The sequence below is a fragment of the Hypanus sabinus genome, chromosome 29 (genome assembly GCF_030144855.1).
Source record: "Hypanus sabinus isolate sHypSab1 chromosome 29, sHypSab1.hap1, whole genome shotgun sequence".
Lineage (NCBI taxonomy): Eukaryota > Metazoa > Chordata > Chondrichthyes > Myliobatiformes > Dasyatidae > Hypanus > Hypanus sabinus.
In genome coordinates, this window is record NC_082734.1 from 15,614,384 (window position 1) to 15,641,287 (window position 26,904).

The window sequence follows — 26,904 nt, forward strand, 5'->3', positions numbered from 1 at the left end:
CGATGGCAAATGGAATTTGATCCTGACAAGTGTTAACTGATGTCTTTTCGGGAGGCAAGCAAGGGTAGGATGTAATCAGTAGGTAGTAGGGCACTAGGGAGTGTGAACGAGAAGAGTTTGAGGGACATGTTCATAAATTCTTGGAAGAGCAGCACAGGTGAATAACTTATTTATTTAGCAATACAGTGCAGAGTGGGCCCTTGGAGCCCTGCTGTCCCATCAACCCCAGACAAGGGAAGAAGACATAAAGGTCCCTTCTCTTCATTGGCCATAGCAAAGAATATAGGAATTGGGGCACGGTGTTGCAGCCTTATAGAATGTTGGCTAGGCTACACTCGGAGTATCGTGTTCCGTTCTGGTCACCAACTACAGGAGGGATGTGATCGGACCGGAGAGGTGCCGAGACTCACCAGGATAGCAGCAACAAAGAAACTCAGTGGGCTGAGCAGCGTCTGCGGAAGGAAAGGAACTGTTGACTTTTCAAATTGAAAACCTGAATTGGGGGCCGAAACAGCGACAATTCCCTTTCTCTCCACAGATGCCGCTCGAGTTGCCGAGTTCCTCCAGCAGACTGGTTGTCGTTGCAGGTTCCAGCGGCGGAGGTCTCGTGTGTTTCACTGGAGTGACGGCTGGGACGGAGTGTTACAGACATAAGGAGGGTCTGGGTGGACTTGGTTTGTCTCCCCTGGATCCCAGGAAGAAGAGCGACCTGACAAGAGCTCTTTATGAGGGGGTAGGAAGCAAGCATCTTTTTCCTCGGTGGGTGTTCTCAGACAAGGAGAGAGATGGGAGGTTTAGAGGGAATTTGAGTGGAGGAGGTTGCTTTTTTTGTTAATGGGGGGGTGGTTGAAGATGAGATCATGCTCCCTGTAGAGCTGGGGAAGGGTCAGACTCTCGTAACATACAAGAAGCACCTCCACAGGTACCTGAATTGCTAAGGTCCAAAAGACTACAGACCTAATGAGGGAAATGGGATCAGTACAAAGAGCAGATGGGCTGAAGGGCCACAGTCTCTCTGCTGTACGACTCTGTGACTCTCTGCAGTTTCACTTTGACAAAGAGTGTTTGCTCTGGTGTGCAGTATATGCAAGGCTCAGTTTGCTGAGTAAATAAATGTCGTTCCAAGTCCAACTCAGTGAGTCCATGTTGAAAATCAAAAGAAAACTGCAGAAGTTGGAAATATAAAAGTGGAAGATGCTGGAAACATGTGGCTTGTTCAAGCAGTGTCTGTGGAGGAACTAGCGATCAATGTGTCCAGTCAATGACTCTTCATCGGGGACAAGATTTAACTTTTTCCCCACAGGCCTGTTGAGTATTTTCAGCACTTGTCTGAGTTTATTTTCAGTTAGTTTGAGCCCCGGTGCCAATAGATATACTGGTTTTCCCGAAGAACTGGGATAAAACAGTTTATGTGAGTGGAAGGCAGCCAGCAGCCTCCTTTGGAATGTATTACATTGGCTGTGTACTGGATTCCCTATTGATGATTGGTTCCCCAGCCACACCATTAACCCCGTACTCACTGGTGCTGCTTGTGCAGTCTCTCCAGATCGCTGTTCGCCGCAATGCTTTGCGTGCAGCGCATTTTCTCCATCTCCCTCTGCAGCTCTTCGCGGTGTGCTTTCTTCACTGCTTCAATGGCTGTCACACGAAATGCAGGCTGTTAACCACGGCCAGGAAAGACCAACGCTGGGCTGCGTGCCTCTCCGATCTTGGCAATTCACTCGCAAAAGAAGTTTCGTCACCACACGAGGAGACAACCAGCAGCGCACTGATGACATCTCCTCACGAAATGTTTGCAAGTAAGCGGCCGAGATCGGAGAACAGCTCAACCCAACCATTAACCACCCGAGCTACACATTTTCCAAATTACTTCCAGACCTTCAGGCAGTTAATGACCTGGGTTTTTTTGAGATTGAGACTGAGAACCATTTGTCACAAAGCTCTATGCATACATGGAGTCATCACATTCACCCAGAAGCTCTGCAACTTGCTGACCTTCTCCCAGTACAGAAACACATTCATTTTATTATCTTCATCTCCATTTTCAAATTCTTCCAGGTCCCTGTCCTATCACAACTCATTTCACCCGTCATTGGCCATGATCCACTGGTTTCCGTCCATTTGTCCAGCAGTGACTCTGGTTAGTAACCAGTAGACCTACTGCTTCACTAGTCACACTGGGTCAATCCTGACCATGCGTGGAGTTTGCATGTTCCTCCTGCCGCTTCTTGATTGGTAGGTTAATTGGCCACTGTAAATTGTCAACACCAGAGACAGTGGAAATCCAGAGCAACTCACACCAAACACTGGAGTAACTGGCAGGCCAGGCAGCATTAATGCGGAGGAATAAACAGTTGACGTTTCGGCCCAAGACCTTTCACTATGACCGGAAATGAAGGGGGAAAATGCCAGAATGAGGTGGTGGGAGGAGAGGAAGGAGAACAGTTTGAAGGTGATAGGTTGAGCCACGTGGGTGGAAAAGGCAAAGGGCTGGACAAGAAGGAAGCTGATTAAGAGAAGAGATTGGACCATGGGGGAAAAGGAAGGAGGATGGGCACTAGGGGGAGGTGACAGGCAGGTGAGAAGAGGTAAGAGGAGCATGTGGCTGTCAGGGTGGTGAAGAAAAGCACCTGGCACACTAGTCTTCATGGGCTCTGGTACTGAGTACAAGAGTTGGAATGTCATGGTACAGAAGTGGTTAGGTTCCAACTGGAGTACTGTATACACTCATGGTCAGCACGTTATACAAAGGAGGCGATAAAGCTGGAAAGGGTGTAGAAAAGATTCACAAGGATATTGCTCGGATTGAAAGGGTTGGATTAGAAGGAGAGGGTGGCCAGGCAGGACGGTTTTCCCTGGAGCAAAGGAAGTGGGTGAGTGGTGACCGTGTGGAGGTTTATTTTTCATTTCAATTTTTTTTTATTGAGATACAGCATGGAATAGGCCCTTTCGGCCCATCGAGCCGGGTTTAATCATAGCCTCATCACCGGACAACTTGCAATGACCAATTAACCCACCGACTGATTTGCCTTTGGACTGTGGAAGAAACCCACGGGGTCATGGGGAGAATGTACAAACTCCCCACGGGCAGCGGCTGGAATCGAACCCGGGTTGCCAGTACTGTAAAGCGCTGTGCTAACCACTACGCCACCGTACCACCTACAACATTATGAGATAAGGTAGTCAGTCAGAAACCTTTTCTCCAGGGTCCGGGCTCAATACTGGAGAGGTTAAAAGGGTGAGGGGAAAGATTTGAAGGGGCTCTGATGGGCAAGTTTATGTTTCTGTTCTGAGAGAGTGGTCTCAGTATATGGAACGAGCCAGCTGAGGAGGTGGTAGAGGCAGGTACAATTACAATGTTTACAAAAACATTTGGACAGGTACATGGATAGGAAAGGTTCAGAGAGATACAGGCCAAAGACAAGTAAATGGGATTAGCTTAGGCGTGGATCTTGGTTGACAGAGATGAGAAGGGTCTGCTTCAAAATTGCATCACTCCATTAAACTGTGAAAGCCATCTCCTCATTCAGTGCCATCTGTGGCAATGAATTCCACATCACCACCACCTGTTGAGTGAAGACATCTCTCTCCTTCCCTGTAAACCTGAAACTGTGTCCCCCTCCTCCTAGACCCCGGCTCGGGGTAACATGCTCCCCATATCCAGTGTGTGTGAGCCCTGTCAGAACTGTACATTTCACTCACTCTTCTAAACTCTGGTGAATACAGACCCAGCCAACCAAATCTCCCCTCATACAAAAGTCCAACAATCCTAGGAACCAGCCTGGTGAACCGCCGCTGCATTCCTATTGCAGAAGTAAACCGCCTGCACGCAATATTCCGGGTGTGGTCTCTCCAAGGCCCAGTAAATCTTTGCAAGAAATCCTTGCTCCTCAACTCCTCTTGTAGTGAAGGTCTGCAAGACAAGTATATCTGTTCTTCCTTGGAAATACATAGTACAGCACCAGAACAGGCCCTTCGGCCCACAATGCTGTGTCGAAATAAAAAAATTGGTAATCAAACAGCTAAATAAATTAATCCCTTCTGCCTAAACAACGTTCATATCCTTCTTTCTCCCCCACATTCACGTGCTTATCCAAAGGTCCCCAAAGTCTCTGACTCAACCACCACCCTAAGCAGCAGATTCCAGGCAGACAGATTCCAGTGTTAAAAAACTTACCTCTCTCACTGTAAATGCATGCCTTCTGGTAGCAGACACTTCAACCCTGTCTAGTCTATCTTTGCTTCTCACAATCTTATAAGCTTCTATCAGATTTCCTCTCAGCCTCTGCCGCTACAGGGAAGATAACCCAAGTGTGTCCAGCCTCTCATCCAGACAGCATCTTGGTAAATATAAAGCACAGGAGCAGAATTAGGCCATTTGGCTCATCGAGTCTACTCCGCTGTTCAATCATGGGCGATCTTTCTTCCGCACCTCCCCCCCGCCAGCCCCACTCCCCAGCTTTCTTCTCGTAACCCTTGATGCTGTGCCCAATCAAGAACCTATCAATCTCCGCCTTAAATACACCCAACGACCTGGCCTCCACAGCTGCCTATGGTAACAAATTCCACAAATTCACCACCCTCTGGCTAAGGAAATTTCTCCGCATCTCAGTTTTAAGTGGATACGCCTCTATCCTGAGGCTGTGCCCCCTTGTCCTAGACTCCCCCATCATGGGAAACATCCTTTCCACATCTACTCTGTCTAGGCTGGGGTCGGCAACGTTTACCACTGAAAGAGCCATATGGACCCATTTCCCACAGAAAAGAAAACACTGGGAGCCACAAAACCCGTTTGACATTTAAAATGAAATAACACTGCATACGACGTTTTTTTTTTGCCTTTATGCTATGTATAAACAAACTATAATGTGTTGCATTTATGAAATTGATGAACTCCTGCAGAGAAAACGAAATTACATTTCTGCATGCAACAAAAACATTTTGAACTCCGAGAAAAAGACGTTGGGTTGAAGGTTACTCCATAGGTAGCCTACCTTGGATCGAAGAACTAAAAGAAAGTGCGCACTGGCGGGTGTCAGGCATTGGCAGTGGTGATGTATATTAATAGCGATAAAAAACACGTTGTAGCGGTGTGCTACACACAGCGCTAAAATAAAGACACTGCAGTCAAAGGTAACTTCATTCGAACTAAACAGCCTTGATTTAAAGCCTCCCTCAACCCGTCCCCGTGGGCGCGGATGCTCCAAAAGACACGTACTCACAAACCCCCGTAGGCTATCTCCCTTAGCCGGAACGGTGGCTAATTGTGAGCCGGTTCGGATGTGCCAGGAAATGCGGTCTCCACAACGTTTTTAGATGTACAAGATCACCATAATCTTCAAATTTCGAATTACATTTCAAAAACTAACAAACTACAGGGAGCCGCAGCACAGAGATCAAAGAGGCGCATGCAGAGCCGCAGGTTGCCGACCCTTGGTCTAGGCCTTTCAACATTTGAAAGGTTTCAATGAGATCCCCATTATTATTTCTCTGGCCTCATTTTCTAGCGGTCCTATATCCACTCTCATCTCTCTTGTAAAAAAGTTTATCTATCCTCCTTGATATTGTTTGCTGGCTTGCTTTCAGATTTCATCTTTTTCCTCCTAATGATTCTTTTAGTTGCTTTCTGTAGGTTTTCAAAAGCTTCCCAATCCTCTACTTTCCCTCTATCTTGCTTTGTCGTATGCCCTCTCTTTTGCTTTTAGATTAGCTTTGACTTTCCTTGTCAGCCATGGTTGTACTATTTTGTTATTTGAGTATCTCTTTGCTTTTGTAATACATCTATCCTGCACCTTCCTCACTTTTCCCAGAAACTCAAGCCATTGCTGCTCTGCTGTCATCCTTGACAGTGTTTCCTTCCAAATATCTTCTGCACCCTCTCCAAAGCTTCAACACTCTTCTAATGGTGTGACCAGAAACTGCATGTAACATTACAAATATGGCCTAATTAGAGTTTTATAAAGCTGCAGACTTTCGAACTCAGTGCCTCTGTTAATAAAGGGAAGCATCCCATTTGTCTTTGTAACCTGCATAACCACTTTCAGAAAGCTTTGAACCTAGACCCCAAAACCCCTCTACTCATCCACACTATGAAGGTCCTTGCCCTTAACAGTACACTGTCACTTTACATTTGACTTAACAAAGTACGACACTTCACACTTGGCGGGTTAAACTCCATCTGTCATTTCTCCGCCCATATCTGTAACTGATCTATATCTCGCTGAATTCTTTGCAGATTTCTACGCTAGCCACACCACCACCAAGCTTTGTATGAAACAGTGCTCCAAGCAGGGTTTCATCGGCTCTATGTGAATGCAACAAGATTGCTTATTGTACACCAACACACTTGCAAGGTTTAACGTTTCCACCGGATGCCATGCCTGCATATTAATTATATCTTCCCTATACAATTTGATTCCTTCTAATCCCTTCACTGTCATCTATTAAAAAACAATCAGTTTTGCTGTTTGTCCAACCAAAATGGATAGATAATGCCATCTCCCCACACTATATTTCACTCACCCTGACCAATCTGTCTGCACCATTCTGATTTCCTACTTCTGCAGTTTTTGTTCATTTTCACCTTAACTTTCAACTTGCATTTAATCGTCAAAGCAGTTCCTCATCAAACTAAAGCAGTAAAGGACTGCAGATGCTAGAAGTCTGAAGCAAAACCAGAAACTCTCAGCAGGTCAGGCAGCGCCTGTGGAAAGAGAAATTCTCCCCGTTTGGAATTGGAGAAAAGGAGCGTGGTTCCAGTTGTAGAGAAGGGGTGGGAGTGGAGAGAACAGAAGGAATGTCTGTGTTATGATGGGGTCCAGGGTCACCAGGTAACACCACTGCTCCCGGCACTGGCGGTAACACTGGAACCGGAAAGTAGCGTTGCAGGAAATGAAGCCATAGAAATGTACAGTGCAGGTGGCCACAGGAGTCGGCAGATGTATGCAAGAGCCCTACACACAATTCCACATCAATCTCATTTTCACCAGTGGCTTTGTACGGCAAGTGCTTGGCACATGGCTGCAGGAAACTGCAGAGAGTTGTGGATACAGCTCAGCGCGTCACAAAAAGCAGCCTCCTCTCTAAACTTCCTGTTGCCTCAGTATTGCAGCCAACATAATCAAAGACCCACCCACCCCAGATATTCTCACTTCTTCCCCCTTATAAAATAAAAAAGCCTGAAAACATGCACCACCAGGCTCGACAGCTTCTAGCCCGATGTTATAAGAGTTCCCTACAATGATAAGACGGATTCTTGACCTCTCAATCTACCTTGTAGTTTGTCATATACCTGCACTGCACTTTCCTGTAGCTGTTACACTTTATTCTACCTTGTTCTACCTCAGTACACTGTGTATAAACAGCACTCAAGGCAAACTTTTCATAATATCTCAGTATATGTAACAATAATAAACTAAATTCTAATCCCAGTTCCACTTACTCCAGATTCTACACAGCACCTACATATTAAGCAACATACACAAAATGCTGGTGGAACGCAACAGGCCAGGCAGCGTCTATAGGGAGAAGCACTGTCGACATTTCCGGCCGAGACCCTTCGTCAGGAATAACTGAAAGGAAAGATAGAAAGAGATTTGAAAGTAGGAGGGGGAGGGGGAAATGTGAAATGATAGGAGAAGACCGGAGGGGGTGGGGTGAAGCTGAGAGCTGGAAAGGTGATTGGCAAAAGGGATTCAGAGCTGGAGAAGGGAAAGGATCATGGGACAGGAGGCCTAGGGAGAAAGAAAGGGGGAGGGGAGCACCAGAGGGAGATGGAGAACAGGCAGAGTGATGGGCAGAGAGAGAGAAAAAAAAGGAGGGGGAAAAAAACTAAATATATCAGGGATGGGGTAAGAAGGGGAGGAGGGGCATTAACGGAAGTTAGAGAAGTCAATGTTCATGCCATCAGATTGGAGGCTACCCAGATGGTACATAAGGTGTTGTACCTCCAACCTGAGTGTGGCTCCATCTTGACAGTAGTGGAGGCCATGGATAGACATATCAGAATGGGAATGGGACGCGGAATTAAAATGTGTGGCCACTGGGAGATCCTGCTTTCTCTGGCAGACTGAGCGTAGGTGTTCACCGAAACAGTCTCCCAGTCTGCGTCGGGTCTCAACGAATATATAAAAGGCCACACTGGGAGCACCAGACGCAGTATACCACACCAGCTCACAGGTGAAGTGTCGCCTCACCTGGAAGGACTGTCTGGGGACCTGAATGGTGGTGAGGGAGGAAGTGTAAGGGCAGGTGTAGCACTTGTTCCGCTTACAAGGATAAGTGCCAGGAGGGAGATGGGTGGGAAGGGATGGGGGGTATGAATGGACAAGGGAGTCGCGTAGGGAGCGATCCCTGCGGAAAGCAGAAAGGGGGGGAGGGAAAGATGTGCTTGGTAGTGGCGGAAATTATGGAGAATTATATGTTGGACCTGGAGGCTGGTGGTAGTTGAGGACAAGGGGAACCCTATCCCGAGTGGGGTGGCGGGTGGATGGGGTGAGGGCAGATGTGTGGGAAATGGGAGAGATGCATTTGAGAGCAGAGTTGATGGAGGAAGGAGGGAAGCCCCTTTGTTTAAAAAAGGAAAACATCTCCTTCGTCCTGGAATGAAAAGCCTCATCCTGAGAGCAGATGCGGTGGAGACGGAGGAATTGCGAGAAGGGGATGGCATTTTTGCAAGAGACAGGGTGGGAAGAGGAATAGTCCAGGTTACAGCCGGTTAACCCACACATCTTTAGAATGTGGGAAAAAATCAGAGCCCTGCCATCAGCGAGAAAATGTGCAAATTCCACACAGACGTGACCCGAGGTCAGGATTGAACCTGTGACAATGCCACTGAGAGGCAGCGCCTCCACCAGCCGTACCACTGTGCTGACTCCGCAACGCACCCGAAGCAAATCAGAATGCTGGAAACACCCAGCACAACTAGCTCAGTGAGACAGACTGAAAAGTAGCGCAGCTGCTAGCACAACGCTTTACAGGACAGGTGACCTGGGTTCAATTCCCACCACTGCCTGTGAGGAGTTTGTACCTTCTCCTTGTGACTGTGTAGGTTTCCCCTGGTGCTCCAGTTTCCTCCCACAGTCCAAAGACAAACTGGTTAATTGCTCATTGCGAATTGCCTCATGATTAGGCAAGGACTAAATCAGGGGGTTACTGGGCGGTGTGGCTCAAAGGGCCTGTTTCCCCCGTTTATCAATCAATCAATCAGTAAATAAATTGACTGATTGTTGAGCCCTCATCCCAGCAACAAACTTTTTGATGACACACTCTCTGTTAACTGTCTAACAATTTACCGAATAGTTTCTAACAATCCAAACATATTAGACCCACCGGTTCCTCCCACCCCTTCGTTACAGCCGCACTAAACAATAAAAACAAATAAATATAAGAATGTTAAAGATTTACTGGCCAGTCAAGTGAATTTAATCCCTCTTGATCTAAAGTTCACGTGAGTTAAATAGGATTACATAAAAATATAATAAACATGCTAGACATTTGCCCCCTTTACACATCCGCTCCTCCAATCAGAAAGCAACTCAATGATCATAGAACAGAGTAAAAGGCCATTCAGCCCACCAAGCTTATCCTAGATATCAAGTATCTCTCTATATTAATCCCAGTTTCCAGCATTCAGTCTGTAAACTTCTACACCATGATTTCCCAATTCCAGAGTTGTGCGGGTCAGGAAGTTGCTGTAAACTGTCCCCAGTGCATAAGGCGAGTGCAGGAGTCTGGGGTAGCTGGTGAGAATGTGCAGAAAACAGAATGGGTTAATGTGGGTTTAAGGGTACTCTCACACACTCATCAACCCTTCCCTGAATCCACCGCACCCGACACTCTGTATCCAGCAAGATTTTCTTTGCCAATCAGACTCAGGCAGGTTTGCTACATCCTCTTCCGAGTGGCTGTTGTAAGCTGCTAATTCTGTTCATGACAGGTTCGATGACATTCTGTACAATCTCTACTAATCTTAATAAAGGAAACCTCTTACTGGGTTAGTTAATCACTTATCAAGGAACATTTAGTCTGTCAATGAAGACAAGCAATGTGGGGTTAAGTAGTGCTGAGGTAAAAGATCAGCCTGGGACTTATTAAACCTATGTTATGGATAGTGAGGGTCATTTCCCATTGGCAGAGGTGTTTATGGCGAATATTAGAGTAGGGGTTCCCAACTTTTTTAATGCCATGGACCCCTACCATTAACCGAGGGGTCCGTGGACCCCAGGTTGGGAACCCTGTTTTGGGGTTAAGATGTAGGAGAGTTAGAAGGGGTCAGAGGAACCTTTTCCTCCCTGGTCTGCAACCTACTTTCAAGAAGGAGCTAGATAGGTATCTTATGGATAGGGGAATCAAGGGATATGGGGACAAGGCAGGAACCGGGTATTGATAGTAGATGATCAGCCATGATCTCAGAATGGCGGTGCAGGCTTGAAGGGCCGAATGGTCTACTTCTGCACCTATTGTCTACTGTTCTAAGTTGCATTTTAACTTCAATCTACAATCCATATTCAGATCTGAAGATTGATTGCTGTTGAAATTAATCTTTGCTATCGACCCAAACTCCAGAATATGCCCCAACAGGGTCAAAGGATTTTTTAAAACTCAGCCACTGGTTGGAATCTGGAACTTGTTGGACATTGTCTGAAGGATGGTTAACTCTCACAACATTTAAGAGACACTTAGAGGGCAAAATACCCTGGAGACTTCAGAAGATCTAGCATCGAGGGTGTGCCTCAGTCATTATCAGACTGACTCACCGAAGTAACAGGGCCTCAGGATCCTTTTCTCAGAAGGACAGGGACATCCCTGATGGATGTTTAACCCTTCATCTACACTACTCCACCAGATTATCCAGTGTGTGGTATATTCAAGGGACAATGCCTCAAAAAGGCAGCATCCATCATTAAGGACCCCCATTCCCCATTCTCACTGCTACCATCAGGAAGAAGGTACAGAAGCCTGATTGAACACCTTGATTTCTGAATGGACAATGAACCCGTGACCACTACCTCACTACATTTTCATTTCTATTTTTTGCACTACTTGTTTACTTTAACAATTTAATACATATATACGTCCTGTAATTTACACTTTCTTTTCTCTATTATTATATATTTTGTTGTACTGCTGCTGCAATGCTGGTGATATTAAACCAGATTCTGAAATTCCCAGCCACCATTCCTACATTTCGACAGTGCACTTTACAAATTGTATAGGCAAAAGGGAAATATATGGGTGAAAGGAACCGATGGGATTGCTCTGAGAGCTGGTATAGACTAAACGGGCCAAATGGCCTCCTGCTGTGTTGTAACAAGATACAGGTAAAGTCTCAGAGGAGACACCCCCATGGGAGGGGCCCTGCCGGGAGATTACTTCCCGCATGCAGCCTCTCTCCCTCCCTTTCCCCAACGTGAGCCTCCCTGTTCGTACCGGCGATGGTGGCGTTGGTCTCTTCTGACAGCAGCTGCTCTTTCTCCCGCTGGACCCTCTCCAACTCCCGCTGGTATTGCCTCTGAAGCTCCTCCATTGCCTTCTGGTGGGATTTCTCCATCTCCATGAAGCTTCGCTCGCAGGTCGCCTGCACACCACAGAAGGGTCAGAGATCAGAAAACTCTCTCAGTCTGGGCCAGGGTTTCACTGCAGGCTTGAAAGGGTTAAACCACCGGCAGTGACGGCCCAGAGCCGGGCGGATTTGACAGGAGTGCTTGCGAGGAGCTGATAGGGTAAAATGAAAGCCATTTCTTCTGGTGAGGTCCAGCTTGTGGAGCATGTAATTTGGGCTTGGTCCTTCACACAAAGGGGAGTGGCAATCTGACAACCCCATCCCCAGAGCTGGGAGGCAAATGAAACGTCAGCACGGAGATGAATGGATCTGTGCGGGAAAGGGTTATGGGAAGATGGGGTCAGATTCAGTTCAGCCTTGGTCTAACAATGGCAGGAGAGGCTGGCCACTGAATGGCCTCAATCTGCGTCACCAGGAAGGGGACAGGGGAAGGGTGTAAAGTGGCACGGAAGAGGCAACCAGCAACCCCGACCCCTTCCATCTGCCCTGTGCTCACACACTGTCACCAGTTCCCACATACATTATGCTCCGATTTTAAATTCTCGTTTTCAAAGCTCTCCATGGCCCTCTAACTCTGTAATACCCACTAACACAACCTTCTAAATTACCTAAACTCCATTTTTGACTGCTCCGGCTGTCTAAAACAGCAACTTCCTTCCTAAACCTCAGCATCTCTCTGTTGCTCTTTCACCTATGACAGAACTTCGGATTATCTGTCCTTTGTGTTGTATCGTCAAACCTCGGGACCTCTTCGGTACGTTAATAGTATTTTTAAGCAGCAGCTGGTGCCAAGAGCACTGTCCTTGATTTCTACCATGCTTTCCCCATGGTCTGTTAAAAATGCCAATGGAAGTGAGTGCAACGTTGCCTTTTCAAACAGCATGTTCCTGATACATTTTATAAAATCTCGTGACAGCTCTGATTCATTTGCCAATTCCCCGACTCCTGGTCTACTGGCCTTCCCTGCCACTTGGATCACTTTCCCCGTACCTACAATGCTTGCGGCGTCTGAACACCTCGCGCAAGGTGGCACAGCACACAGCTACCTCACCGAGCAAGCTCGATAGTGGGTTCTATCCTGACCTCAGCGTGCTCTCTGTGTGGAGTTTGCATGTCCTCCCTGTAACTGCGTGGGTTTCCCCTGGGTGCACTGATTTCCTCCTACGTCCCAAAGACATGCGGGTTGCCTGGTTAATCGGCCGATGTAGATTGCCTCAACTGAGTTGAAGAATATGGGGGAATCAATGAGAATAGAACGGGTTTGGGCAGGATTAGTATAAATGAATGGCTGATGGTCCAGCATGGACTTGGGAGGCCAAAATACCTGCTGCCATGTTCTACATCTTTACACTGCATAATGGCAGCTGCTGTGGCCGAGACTGTAAGAAGCTGCAGAGAGTTGTGGACACAGCTCAGTACATCTCTATAGACCCCACAGTGCCATGGACTGGGTCCATACTTCTCACTGCCTTGCTTCAGCAGCCAACGAAACTGAAGATCCCACCCACGCCAGACATTCCCTCTTCTGCCCTCTCCCACTGGATAGAGGTATGAAAGCATGTACCAACAGGATCAAGGACAACTTCTGCTGTAGGATTATTGAACAGTCCCCTCATATCAGATGGACTCTTGACCTCAGTGACTACCTTGTTGTTTATCTGCACTGCACTTTCTCTATAACATTATACAGTATTAGAGAAGTACAGCACAGAAACGGGCCTTTTAGCCTATCTAATCAACGTTGAAACCATTTAAACTACCTTCTCCCATCGATCCGCACCCCTCCATACCCTGACCATCCGTGTACCTATCCAAGCTTCTCTTAAACGTTGAAATTGGGCTCACATGGACCACTCCCATTGGTAGCTCATTCCACACTCTCAGGACCCTCCGAGTGAAGAGGTTTCCCCTCATTTCACCTTTCACCCTTAAGCCATGACCTCTGGTTGTAGTCTCACCCAGCCTCAGTGGTAAAAGCCTGCTTGCATCTACCCAGTCTATACCCCTACACCCCTATTATTCTGCAGTCTGCTATCGTTTTCCCTTGTACTACTGTTGTAATGAAATGATCTGTATGAGTGGTCTTCCACTGTACATATGACAATCTTAAACCAATTTACTAATTTAAGAATGATGCAAATGTCTCCTGCCTCCTCACATAACTGAGTCTTTCATTGCTGATAACAATCTGCACTGCATACAAAGATTATCATCCTTTCTCTCGGATTAAACATATCAACTGAACTCCAGGTAATGATGCATACTTCAGCATCTGCTTCCCCCCCCCCCCCTAAACAACCCCACTATTTTTTTCACCTTCTCCTGCCCTGTCGACAGCAAAGACTGCAGATGCTGGAATCTGGAGCAAATTAGAAACAGCTGGAGGTACTCACCGGCTCGAGCAGCATCAGTTGAGGGGCGGGGGGAAGGAATTACCAATGATTCGGGTTCTGATCCAGAGTCTCAACCTGAAATACCTCTCCCCACCCCACTGCCCTTGATAAATGCTGCCCCAACCACTGAGCTCATCCAACAGTCTGCTCTCTGCCAATGACATATGCATTTTATACTGACAGCTACTCCTGTTCCTGCACTTAACAGTCCTGATGAAGGGTCTTGGCCCAAAACATTGACTGTTTGTTCGTTTCCATAGACGCTGCCTGATCTGCTGAGTTCCTGCAGCATTTTGTGCTTGTTGCTTTGGATTTCCAGCATCTGCAGATTTGCTCATGTTTTGAAATCCCTCTTTAACTCTGGACCTTGTGGCTCGGAACTAAGAGTTACCTCACATGCGGGGGGGTTTACACATTTTATGCTGGAGTTCAGCCTCAGGAGATGGGGAGAACACAGGTTCACAGGAGACCCGCGGACTGAATCTGGCTGTTACTGACCCCGCTGGCCGGTCTGCAAGGGGATGCGGCCTTTCCCTGCTCGGTGGCAAGCCCCCTACCTGAGAGATGAAGCCTTTAGGAGCCCCCGGCTTTTTCAGGTCCTCGGATGCGTTTAGCTGCCCCTGCAGCCGGAAACTCTGCTCCCGAAAAGATTCGAGCTCTTTCCTGCTTTCATCCAGCTGTTGATTTAGGGCGGAGATCTGAAATTTGAGGGAAAAAAATAGCCTTCAAAACCTTGAAAAGAGATTGTAAACTGCTGAATTCTGATGAAGGCCCTGAAATGTCGTCTGCTTATTCTCCTCTATAGATGCCACTGAGCTCCTTCAGCTAGTTGTGTGCTCAATCTTACAGATCGTCCCCGAGTTACACGACACACCTGGCTCATGGATACCCCTACATATGAATGAAATCCCAAATGTTCATATGAACATTTGATCCCACAGATAGTCAGACCACATTGTTTCACGTCTCCCACCACTTTCAGTAATTAGTCTTTCTCATCAATCTTGTGCTCTTTTGATGCAATTCATTACAGTACAGTGGAGGTGTTGTCACCAAAGAGTAGGGTTTCCTGTCCTGGGGTCCACAATCCCCTTGTTTAATGGTATTGGTCCATGGCTTAAAAAGAACCCCTGCTCTCGAGTGATTTTTTTTAATCTCATGTCTTTTCTGACTTAACAAATTAAATCAGCCCTGTAAAAACAAGACCCGTTCCTTACACAGGGATGGCTGATATGGTTTTCTAGAACTTGGGCGAACTTCCTAGCAGAATCTGAGAATCAGTTTCAAGTGAAAAGAAACCAAGGCAGGATCGGCATTCACCACAGCGAGACTGATGAAGGACTGCATGTCTAAGACTTTCTTCATTCCCCTGTCCACCTGCGATGCCACTTTCAGGGAACTATGCCTTGTACTCCTCAAACTTTCTGTTCCACAATACTCCCCGGGCCCTGCCATTCGATATTCTCCAGGGGCATCTATTTCCTGAACCAAGCGACAAATCCCCAGTCACTACAGTTTAGCCACTCTGTGACCACTTTTGCACTAAAATAGATTTCTTTGACTAATTTTGCGTTTTCTTGCAAAAAAAAGTGTGTAATTTATGTATAACATGCTTTCTGTGTGAAACAACACAAAATCTTCTGAAAGAACCCAGCAGATCGTGCAGAAACAGTGGGAGGAAATAAAGTCTCAACGTTCCTGCACCAGGACTGGGAGTGGAGAGGTAAGGTGGCCAGTAGAGAGGGGAGAAGTGTAGTGATGAGAAAGGATTCCAAGGCGATTGAGGGGTGGACTGAGGGGGTGTAAGGTGACAGGCAGGTATTGCCCAGTAGGGGAGGTGTGCAGGGGTGGAGTTGGAAGACTGTGCAGATGAATGAGGGAGGGAGAGAAGGGGAGAGAGAGAGGGAGGCAGAGAGGGAGAGAGGGGGAGGGGGGAGAGAGAGAGAGGGAGAAAGAAAGAAAGAAAGAAAGAAAGAAAGAAAGAAAGAAAGAAAGAAAGAAAGAAAGAAAGAAAGAAAGAAAGAAAGAAAGAAAGAAAGAAAGAAAGAAAGAAAGAAAGAAAGAAAGAAAGAAAGAAAGAAAGAAAGAAAGAAAGAAAGAAAGAAAGAAAGAAAGAAAGAAAGAAAGAAAGAAAGAAAGAAAGAAAGAAAGAAAGAAAGAAAGAAAGAAAGAAAGAAAGAAAGAAAGAAAGAAAGAAAGAAAGAAAGAAAGAAAGAAAGAAAGAAAGAAAGAAAGAAAGAAAGAAAGAAAGAAATGCAACAGATGGAGCAAGTTTGGGGAGAGGACTTTGGAGATTGGAGACAGCTCCTGGAGGGAGTTTAGTAGGAACACAAAGTTCTACCTGAGCTGGATTCAGTAAAGGAAGTGAGATCAGGAACCAGAATCAGAATCAGGTTTATAATCACTGGCATATGTCCTGCAATTTGTTGTTTTGCAGGCAACAATACATAATTTAACAAACCTATAAATTACAATAAGAAATATGTATATAAAATTAAGTAGCACAAAAAGAGAGCAAAAAAAGGGGGGAAGTCTATTGATTGAGATACAGTGCAGAATAGGCCTTGCTGGCACTTCAAGTCATGCTGCCCAGCGATCCCAGATTTAACTCTAGCCTAAACACGGGACATTATACAATGACCAATTAGCCTACCAATTGGTAGGGCTTTGGACTATGGGAGGAAGCCAGAGCACCCAGAGGAAACCCATGCAGTCACAGGGAGAACGTGCAAACTCCTTACAGGCAGCAGCGGGAATTGAACCTGCGTCACTGGTACTGTACAGCGTTGCGCTAACCACTACGCTACTGAGTGAGGTAGTGTGCGTGCGTTCATTGGGAATCCGCATTATAGGGGCCATTAGAGAAGAAGAGAGTGTTGAACAACAGCTGGAATCAGATGAGGGGTGTGCGGAGGTGGGGGAGTCATACACTCAGTGGCCACTTTATTAGATACCAGAACGCCTGCTCATTAACGCAAATATTTAATCAGCCAATCACGTGGCAGCAACTCAATGAATAAAAGCATGCAGGCATGGTCAAGAGGTTCGGATACTGTTCAGAGCAAACATCAGAACGGGGAGGAGATGGAATCTAAGCGACTTTGACTATGGAATGCCTGTTGGTGTCAGACAGAACGGCTTGAGTATCTCAGAAACGGCTGATCCTCTGGGCTTTCTCGTGCACAAGTCTTTAGAGCTTATAGAGAATGGCGCGAAAAACAAAAAACAACCAGTGAGCAGCAGTTCTGTGGGTGGAAATGCTTTGTTACTGAGAGAGGTCAGAGGAAAATGGCCAAACTGGTTCAAGCTGACAGTAACTCAAATAATCACACATTACATCAATGGTGTGCAGAAGAGCATCTCTGAATGCGCAACATGTCAAACCTGGAAGTGGATGGGCTACAGCAGCAGAAGACCATAAGCATTGGAGAAATACACTCAGGATTATGTACCTCCTGTGTCTAATAAAGTGGCGACTGAGCGTGAAGTCAAAAAGCACAGAAATGATCCATTTGACCAAACACACAGCAGCATCTGCCCCATATCCCCTTGAACCCTTCCCATACATCTACCTGTCCAATTAATTTGTAAATGTACTTCAAATGAAAATCAAAACAACATTGTCTTTCATATTCAGCATCTGGAACTGTGACTGGCCAGACTGACATTTACAGGTAGCAGTTCTGAGCTAGTGGGGACCATTAGGTTACACTCTGAGCAAGGCAATGGGTTCTTGGCCTTCTTCAGAGACAAGAGCCAATAACTTAGAGTAGCTTTCTGTTGCTCTCCTGTCGTTCTGAAGAAGTTCTCCCCTGGTGGCAGTGCTCCCTGTGCCTGAAGCATTAAGTCCCCAGAGATAATAAGACTATTCACAGCATCACCGTGCAGGACATGGGCTGTCCATGTGGAGTTTGCACCTTCTCTCTCTGCCGATCTCTGGTGTTCCAGTTTTCCTCTCACTTCCCAGGAAAGTGCCGGTTGTTAGGTTAACTGGACGCTGTAAATTGGCTCAAGTGTGTTTAAGTGAGTGGTGGGGAGGGGGTTGATGGGGTGGATGAAATAGGTTAGGGTCGGGTTAATGTAAAAAAAAGGGTGCTTGACGGTCAGCACGGAAACAGCAGATGTGTTTGTCTCATACTCAGTCTAGAGGTAACAAAATCCCAGTGAGAAGAATTAACCTCTGTAAGAGCTAGATTTAAGTGGACTGACATTTGCTACTGACAGTACAATCTAGCCTGTCATTACACCACTCGAACAGGGAAGTGCAGCACCAATGGAAGAGGCCAGGCCCGTGCCGAGGGCAGACACCACACTGTAGTGCTTCTGTGAGGTTGATGGGGAGGGAAGCGCGGTTTCTGGGGGGTTTTTTTGCTCATAGTTTGGCCAGCCTCATTTATTTTCTTCACACCTTCTCTGGATGTGTAACTGTGGTTTTCACAGCTGAAGTGAAGACGTCACCGACACTAATTTACAACGCCCATCAGTAGGTGCAGAGGCCACACGGTGTCTCTCCTGTGCAGAACTGTGACCAAGGAAGTGGATCATTATTATTGCTTCACACTCTGTACTTCTCTGTCTTCATCATCTGGAAGAGTCTCACTGAATCTCTGTCTTAGTATTGATGTGATCACTCGAGTATGATGTTCTCTGAAGGAGTTGTCTAATCAAGGAAGTTAGGGTGGATTCCCGTAATGGAGAACGCATGTGTGCATCTGTTTAATGTGGGAAGATTGACACACGAGCAGCCACCACATGATCCTTGACAGATTGGGGTCAGGGTCTAGTGACGTGGAATGCAAGATGACAGATCGGGGTCAGACGTGGAATGCAAGATGACCTTCTCTGCTGCTGTGATGTGTCCTCATCTTCTGCCAGCTCCACCAATGAGGTCTTAGTTGGATCATTCTTTGTCTGAAACCTCCTCCATGACCATACCGCAACGGATGTCCCTACCAGGAGTGAAGCTCGAGACGGGTAAACTCCAGATGTTGGGGAAGTCCAGAGCGAGGGGTCACAGTTTAAGGATAAAGGGGAAGCCTTTTAGGACCGAGATGAGAAGAAACTTCTTCACACAGAGAGTGGTGAATCTGTGGAATTCTCTGGCACAGGAAACAGTTGAGGCCGGTTCACTGGCTATGCTTAAGAGGGAGTTAGATATGGCCCTTGTGGCTAAAGGGATCGGGGGTATGGAGAGAAGGCAGGTACAGGGTTCTGAGTTGGATGATCAGCCATGATCATACTGAATGGCGGTGCAGGCTCGAAGGGCCGAATGGCCTACTCCCACACCTATTATCTATGTTTCAGACGCCATCTCTCTTGGGACCTCAGGAACTCGCAAGCCTCTCCACTATGATCCTCGGAGATGGACCCCTGTCTAGGGATGAGAACACTCTTGCTTTGATGCCAAGCGTCCAAGACCAAATTCCAGAGATCTTCAACAGAAAGATGCCCCCAGTGCAGTGCACTGTCTTCCATTTGAGACAGTACCCCACTGAGAGTGTTGCCAAGATCCTGTATGCAAAGTTTGGTCATTTGAGGGGCTGTGAGTGAGTCCGTGACCTCCTGAATGCATGCACTTTTTTTTCATTGGGAGAGGGAATCAAAATCCCCACTCCCTCTGCAGAGGAATTTCCTTCACAGCATGAGGCCAGAGACAAGGTGAAAGGGAAAAGATTTAAAAGGGATTTGAGGGGCAACTTTCTTTGTGCAGTGCATAGTGTGTACGTGGAAGGAGCTGCCAGAGAAAGTGGTTCAAGCAGGTGCAATAACAACACTTAAAAGACATTTGGATAAGTACGTGGATAGCAAAGGTTTAGATGGATATGTACAAGTGGGGCTAAGGAACCTTGGTTGGCATGGGTGAGATGGGCCAAAGGGCTGTGCTGTATCACACTATGATTCCTGACTCAACAGTCTTTTTTGGATGGACATAAGAGACATTCCACAACTCCAGCTAAAGAACAGGCATCTCCCCCAGCAGCCCGGTCACTATCTCTTCCTCAGCTTTAATCACCAAGCGACCTGGTCATTCACCACTCCGTTCAGTGCAGTGCGCTGGGACTGCACTTTCTGACTTCTTTCACACCTTAAAGCAGCAGAGACAGTAAAGCAGTGAGGTTTAGAGAGCGAAGCTCACAGCTTAGACCTTCCACAGGAAGAGAAGCACAGTTAACATTTCAGTGTGAAGGCCTTCCTTGCAATTGTGATCAGTTCTGATGAATAAGGGGTAAATGTTCAATCTATTTCTCTTCCAATACATGCGAGTTGACCTGCTGAACATTTCCAGCATTTTTTATTTTCACTTAGGTTTCCAGAATCTACTGGTTTTTTTTTTAATGACTTTGTGTGTTCATTCAATCGTTACATGCCGTGTCATATGACATGAGCGATCATGATTGCTCTTGGCACATTTTTCTACAGAAGTGGCATACCATTGCCTTTTTCTGGCCAGTGTCTTTACAAGACGGGTGACCCCAGTCATTATCAACACTCTTCAGAGATTATCTGCCTGGCGTCAGAGTTCGCATAACCAGGACTTGTGATAGGCACTTGCTGCTAATATAACCATCCACAACCTGCTCCCATGGCTTCACGTGACCCTGAAATGGGTGGGGGGGGGGGGGGGTAGTTAAGAAGGTGCTACACCTTGTCCAAGGGTTTCCTGCAGGCTAACCAAGGGAAGGAACGCTTTACGCCTCCTTTGGTAGAGACGTATTTCTACCCTGGCACACGATTAAGTCATGCTCTCCTGGATAGCTCCAACACTGGCACCAATGTACCCACGAGAGGAAGCAGCCAGGTGCCACATCCCAAGGTAAAGAGGAAAGAAATATCTGAGATTAATAAAACTTGGTCAATGTAATTTGTTGTTGGTTGAAAAACAGAGTGAGGGTGTGGGAGTGAAGGAAGAAATATGGAGATGCATTTAAGGGAAGGCTGCAGATTTAGATTTATTTATCACATGAGTATCAAAGTGGGAAATATGTCATTTAGGGTGTGCTGGAGGCAGCCCACAAGCGTCGTTACGCTTTCCAGTGCCCACAATGCTCAGCAGAATGACAAAGAACACAGCAAGGCAGAACCAACTGTATGAAGCAACAGCAGTGAAGCAAGCCCCATTCCTCCTATGCACACACACAGCCCTCAATCCCACTACCGACTGTGCTTTTCAGCCCCCAGAAGACCCCTGGATTCAAGGAGGATAGTAACTGAAGAATACACCAAGATCAAGCAGAAAATGCAGGAGATACTCAGCAGCATCTGTGGAGTGAGAATCTCTGTTAATTCTTTAGGGTCGGGCAATGATCTTTCATCAGAACTGGAAAACGTTTACCATATAGTCAGGAAGAAGGCTGTGATGAAACAAGATGGCAGAAAGGAGAACGTAATAATCAGAATCAGGTTTATTGTTACTGACTAACATTGTTTTGCAGCAGAAGGTCAGTGTAAAGTCATCAAATCAGAAAATTAAAAAGGAATAATGGGGTAGTGTTCATGGATTCATTGAATGTTCAGAAATCTGATGGTGATAGGGAAGAAGCTGTTCCTAATGCATAGTGTGGGTCTTCATAGTCTCGTCTCTGACTGTAGTAATGGGAGGAGGCCATGTCCTGGATGGTGAGGCTCCTGTACGATGGATGCAACCTTCTTGAGGTGCCACCTCCTGAAGATGTCCTTGATGGTGGGGAATGCTGGCTGAGTCTACAACACTCTGCAGCTGCTTGCAATCCTGTGCATTGGAGGTTCCCAACCAGGCCTTGATGCAACCAGTCAGAATGCTCCCCATTTGCAAGAGTCTTTGGTGACACACCAAATTTCCTCAAACTCCCAATGAAGCAGAGCCTTCTTTGTGATTGCATCAATCTGCTGGGCCCAGGGTAGATCCTCAAGATGTTGATGTTCATCCTTTCCACCACTGACCCCTCAATGAGGATGGGTGCGCGTTCTCCCAACTTCCCTTTCCTGAAGGCCACAATCAGTTCCTTGGTCTTGCTGACATCGAGTGTGACGTTGTTATTGTGTCGCCACTCAACGCAGTCGATCTACCTCAGCCCTGCGCACCTCCTCATCGCCATCTGAGAATCTGCAAACAATAGTCGTGTCATCGGCAGCTTTACAGATTGCGTTTGAGCTGTGCCTAGCCACACAGTCATGAGTGTAGAGAGAGTAGAGCAGAGGAATAAGCACGCAAGTCTGAGATGTGCCTGTGTAGTTTGTCAATGAGGAGGTGTTGTTAAACGTCCACACAGACTGTGGTCTCCTGAAAGTTGAGGATCCAGTTGCAGATGGAAAAACAGAGGCCCAGGTTTTGAGGCTTGGCAATTAATATTGAGGAAATAATATCATACAGTCATAGAGTACACAAGCAGGCCCTTCTGCCCAACTCATCCATGCTGACCCAGTTACCTAATAGAACATGTTAGCTATTATCATTGAATCTGCCTACACTTCCTACTGCCTTGGGAAAGAAGCCAATGTGATCCCACCCAGACATTCTCCCTGCTCTGCTGCCCACCCCTCCATCAGGCAGAAAACACAAAAGCTTGAAACCACAATCCACTAGGTTCATGGACAGCTTCATAATGCTCTTTGTATGCTAACGATGAACTCTTTATCTCTCCAACTGTCTTGCTGTGGTGCTTGCATCTTTTTTGTCAACACGTACAAACAAGCTGAATGAACTCAGCAGGTCGGGCAGCATCCGTTGAAAGGAGCAGTCAACGTTTTGGGCCGAGACCCTTCATCAGGGTCTTTATCTTTGTCCTGACGAAGGGTCTTGGCCCGAGACATTGACTGCTCCTTTCAACGGATGCTGCCCGACCTGCTGAGTTCATCCAGCTTGTTTATACATGTTGATTTGACCACAGCATCTGCAGTGTACTTTGTGTTTACCTTATCTGTCTACCTGTAGTACAGTTTTCCATAACTGCAGCAACATAGTCTACATTCTGTTACTGCTTCTGCCCTTCCTGCTGTTGTTTGGAATTATCTGTATGGATGCTAGGTAAAACAATGAGCTTCACTGTATATTGCTTCATGTGACAGTAAAAAGCTCACACACATTGATCGGGTGGAGGAGACTAGGGCCAAGGACAAACAACGACACAGAAAGTTGCGCCTATTTCTCCTACCTCCTTCTCCAGCCGCTCTGTGGTCGCCGATGTCCCACTGTCACTCTGGCCGGATGGGGAAGGCCGCATGCAGATGAGGGGGACCTGCTTGTGGTCCCGCAGAGGGATGCGCTCCAGCTCCTGCCACTTCACCTCAATGTCTTTGCTGAGGGCCTCGGGGATGTGGATGGGCTCGAGGCTCCAGTCCGTCCCTTTCCTCGGGCCGTCGCTGGGGGCCGTGGACTCGAACCACCTGCTCCGCTCGGCGATCCGCTGCGCCTGATCGTGCTGCAATTCGTCCGCCCTGACCGAGTCCTGCCCGCGCAGTGGCCCGGGCTCCGGGATGCGCATACTGGCCAGCGTGGGATTCTGCATGCGTGAGTCAGGGGGCTCCAGTGCGCATGGCTGCTGCACGGGCTCCAGCTCCACGCAGTCGTGGGCGGGTAAGCGCTGTTCATGGCCGTCTGTTCTGCGGCTCCCCCACGTCCTATCTGCAGACGCTGCCTCCTGTCTCCCTGTAGTCCTCCTGGTGATCACGTCACGGAAAGTGTTCTCCTTATTGCTGTCTGTTAAACTACAAACAAAACGTGAGATCGTTGTTGCCAGTTCCTGCCCAACAATCTGCGGACAACAGCAAATCGTGTTGGTGATGAACTTCTAACTTGGACATTTGGCAAACCCAGTGACTCCTGACCCTCGAACGACAGAGGAAGTTGTGTCATGGGAAGATTAGTAATGAGTAAAGGGGAGGGTTAGAATCCATACACAGCATAGAATCCAAATGACCCACGCTGTGCAAGATTCCCATCTAAGCAACTCTCATTTGACTGTGTTTGGTCGAACTCCCTCTAAAACCAGGGATTCCCACTTGGGGTCCATGGACCCTTGGTTAATGGTAGATGTCCATGGCATAAAAAAGGTTGGGAAGCCCTGCTCTAAACATTTCCTGATCATATACAGCAGGACCCTTTTAAATACGTCAATCACCTCCTCTAGTAGCTCGCCACATACACAGACCACCCTGATCATATACAGCAGGACCCTTTTAAATACGTCAATCACCTCCTCTAGTAGCTCGCCACATACACAGACCACCCTCTGGGTAAAGAAGTTGCCCCCAAGGTTCCTATTAAATCTCTTCCCCTTCACCCTAGACCTTCTATGCTCCAGTTCTCTGACTAGAAGTACACTTGGTGAGGGCTTCAGGTTCTGCAGCTGGGACGATCTCCAGCCTTTGGAGAGCCTCAAGTCATTCCTCGATATCACCTCGAGTGAATCCACTTGACTGAAGGCTGGCTTCTACAGTGATGCTGCTCACTGAGACGCCGGCAACCAAGAAGAGGGGCAGCAGGGGCAAGGGAGATCCACCACCAGCTCACACAGCAGGCTGAGTGACAAACAGATCCTTCACTGTCCCTGGGTCCTTACTCACTTCCCTCAAACACAAGAGATTCTGCAGATGCTAGAAGTCCAGAGTAACATACACACAATGCTGGAGGAACTCAGCAGGTCAGGCAGCATCTACAGAAAGGAATAAAAAGTCAACGCTTTGGGCCAAGACTCTTCTCTCCTCTTCACCCAAAACACTGCAGCAGTTCACAAAAGCATCTCATCAGCACTTTCTTAAAGGGTTTTTTGTTCTCTCCTCTCCCGTCAGGTTCCATCCTCTTGTTACCTTCCAGGTGAGATCTCCTGGCCTCTGTCATCTTCCCTCACCCTCACCTGACTCCACCTGTCAATCAGCTGGATCCACCTATCGCTTGCCAGCTCTGGCTGCACCCCTCCCCCTCACCTCTTTATCCCGCCCGTCTCTCCTCTTTCAGCCCAGATAAAAAGTCTCAACCTGAAAAGTCAGCAGACCATTTCCCTCCACAGATGCTGCCCGAACCTCTGAGTTCCTTCAGCAGTTTGTATTTCTCATGGGCATGAATAGGGACGAGTATTGAACGTCAGGGAACCCCGGCCATTTGGGACAGTATGTCACGGGCAGCTATTTCGAGTGGCTGAAAGTGAGTGACGCTCCACACAGTCCACTGCCATACCAGTTCTTTTGTCTGTGCTCATCAATGATAAGGCCTTGGTCTGGAGGGAGCTGTGTTGAGGTCTGTTACTGACAGAATAGGAGATATTGTTAATTCTTTAGAAAAGCAGAGGAAACTGTACAAGACGCTGATAACATAATTGCTTGAAAAAGATAGCATATGGAATTCAGTGTCAGTGTAGGCAAGCTGATAACGTTTTGGTAAGTAAATAAATTCACTTCAAATAATTAGTCAGCACTGGACATAGACTCAGAAGATTCAGGGTGGGGACAGGTTTAGGCCACAAGCAGCTGCCTCTTGGGCTATTTTGCAGTTTGAGAAACCACGTAAACCTTTAATGAAACTTCAAATGGGGTGTTGTGTGCCTCAGAGTGTGGGAACCACATTGAGGCTTCAAAGAGAGCTCACAGTGCTGATTTTACTAAAGCTCCTTATGTAAGAAAACACAGTATCGAGATTCTTTACAACAGGGGTTCCCAACCTTTTTTATGCCATGGACCAATACCGCCGTTAAGCAAGGGGTCTGTGGACCCATGGTTCAGAACAATTTTAAGTCTGGATAGAAACACTGGCTACCTAGCAATGGAGAATCTAGAACAGGTGGGAAGATATCAAAAAGAAAAACACTGGTGGGGCTGGTAGAGCCGCAGCCTCACTCTTCAAGAGAGCAAGGTTCCATCCTGACCTCAGGCACTGTCTCTGTGGAGTTTGCCCACTCTCCCTGCGATCACGTCGATTTCCTCTGGGAGCTCCAGTTTCCTCCCACGTCTGAACAACTAGTGGGTCAGTAAATTGCATCAGGTGCATGGGTGAGGGGTAGAAACTCAGGGAGGAGGGGTAGTTCAGAGGAGCGTGGAGAGAATAAGTGAGATCAGAGCAGAATCAGCATAAATGGTTGGAACGGCCTCAATGGGCTGAAGATACTTTTACCAGACAGCCACGCATTTGACACATTGAGATATGTTGCCAGAACTGAAAGCCAATGTATGCAGTGAGAGACACAGGATTTAGCACAAAGGTTGCAGGAGCTGGCTGAGCTTGTCCATATTCCATTTGCTCTAGCTGCCTGCCTCACACTGGAGAGTTCTCACCGTGACACCCACTGAGTTTAGGTTTTGCCCCCTCTCATTCAAACGCTGCCCTGATGCTGAGGACAGTCCCTCTTACCCCACTTCTGGGGATCTTGGTCTGTGCGTGGACCAAGGCTGCGATGAGATGTGGAGATGAATGGCCCTGGGCTGAGCATCTCACCTCTCGGCTCTCTGCTTCAATGCAGGGAGCTGTCTGCAGGAAGCTTCGTCGGGGTTAAGGATTAAATTGGAGGAAGTAAAAAGAGAAATTCCGAACAGACTGGGAAACGTGAAGAGGATCCGCTTAAGCAAGACAGGTTAGGAGTCACCACAGGGTCAAAATGCAGAGACAGCAGAGCGTGGAGGGGATTAAATCTGGGATCACAGAGATGAACTGGGGAGTGTAGATAGGATCAGAACTGAGGAGTGTAGCTGCGATTAAGACTGGTGTGGGCTATAGATCTGTTACCGTGCCTGACTGGTAGTTCCATACAGTGATTTCAGCAGGGAGAAGCTCCCTGCAGGGAATGGTCTCAAGTCCAAGTGTTGAGTGGGAGCACAGGTACCGCACTCCGCTCCAACAGTCTCCACACAATGACTGGCGAAGAGCTCAACCCCAGCAACAGACACAAAGTTGCAGGATTCGCCAACAAGGCACAGTGTTCTCCCGTGTTTCCACCCTGAGGAACGTCAGCTACAGGATCCGCGGAAAATGAACATAGTGTT

General features: G+C 47.2%; 1 protein-coding gene across 2 annotated transcripts in view; it reads right to left on the bottom strand.

Moving 5' to 3' along the window:
* Window positions 1-26,904, bottom strand: part of LOC132383042 (TRIO and F-actin-binding protein-like) — a 289,971-nt gene that overhangs the window by 20,164 nt on the left and 242,903 nt on the right. For both annotated transcript variants that reach the window (XM_059953752.1, XM_059953753.1), the window contains exons 21-24: window positions 23,088-23,640; window positions 14,514-14,654; window positions 11,431-11,578; window positions 1,521-1,638 (exon numbers count right to left, since the gene is read on the bottom strand). In XM_059953752.1, the coding sequence (XP_059809735.1) occupies window positions 1,521-1,638; window positions 11,431-11,578; window positions 14,514-14,654; window positions 23,088-23,640 (960 nt within the window). The remainder of the gene's footprint in view (window positions 1-1,520; window positions 1,639-11,430; window positions 11,579-14,513; window positions 14,655-23,087; window positions 23,641-26,904) is intronic.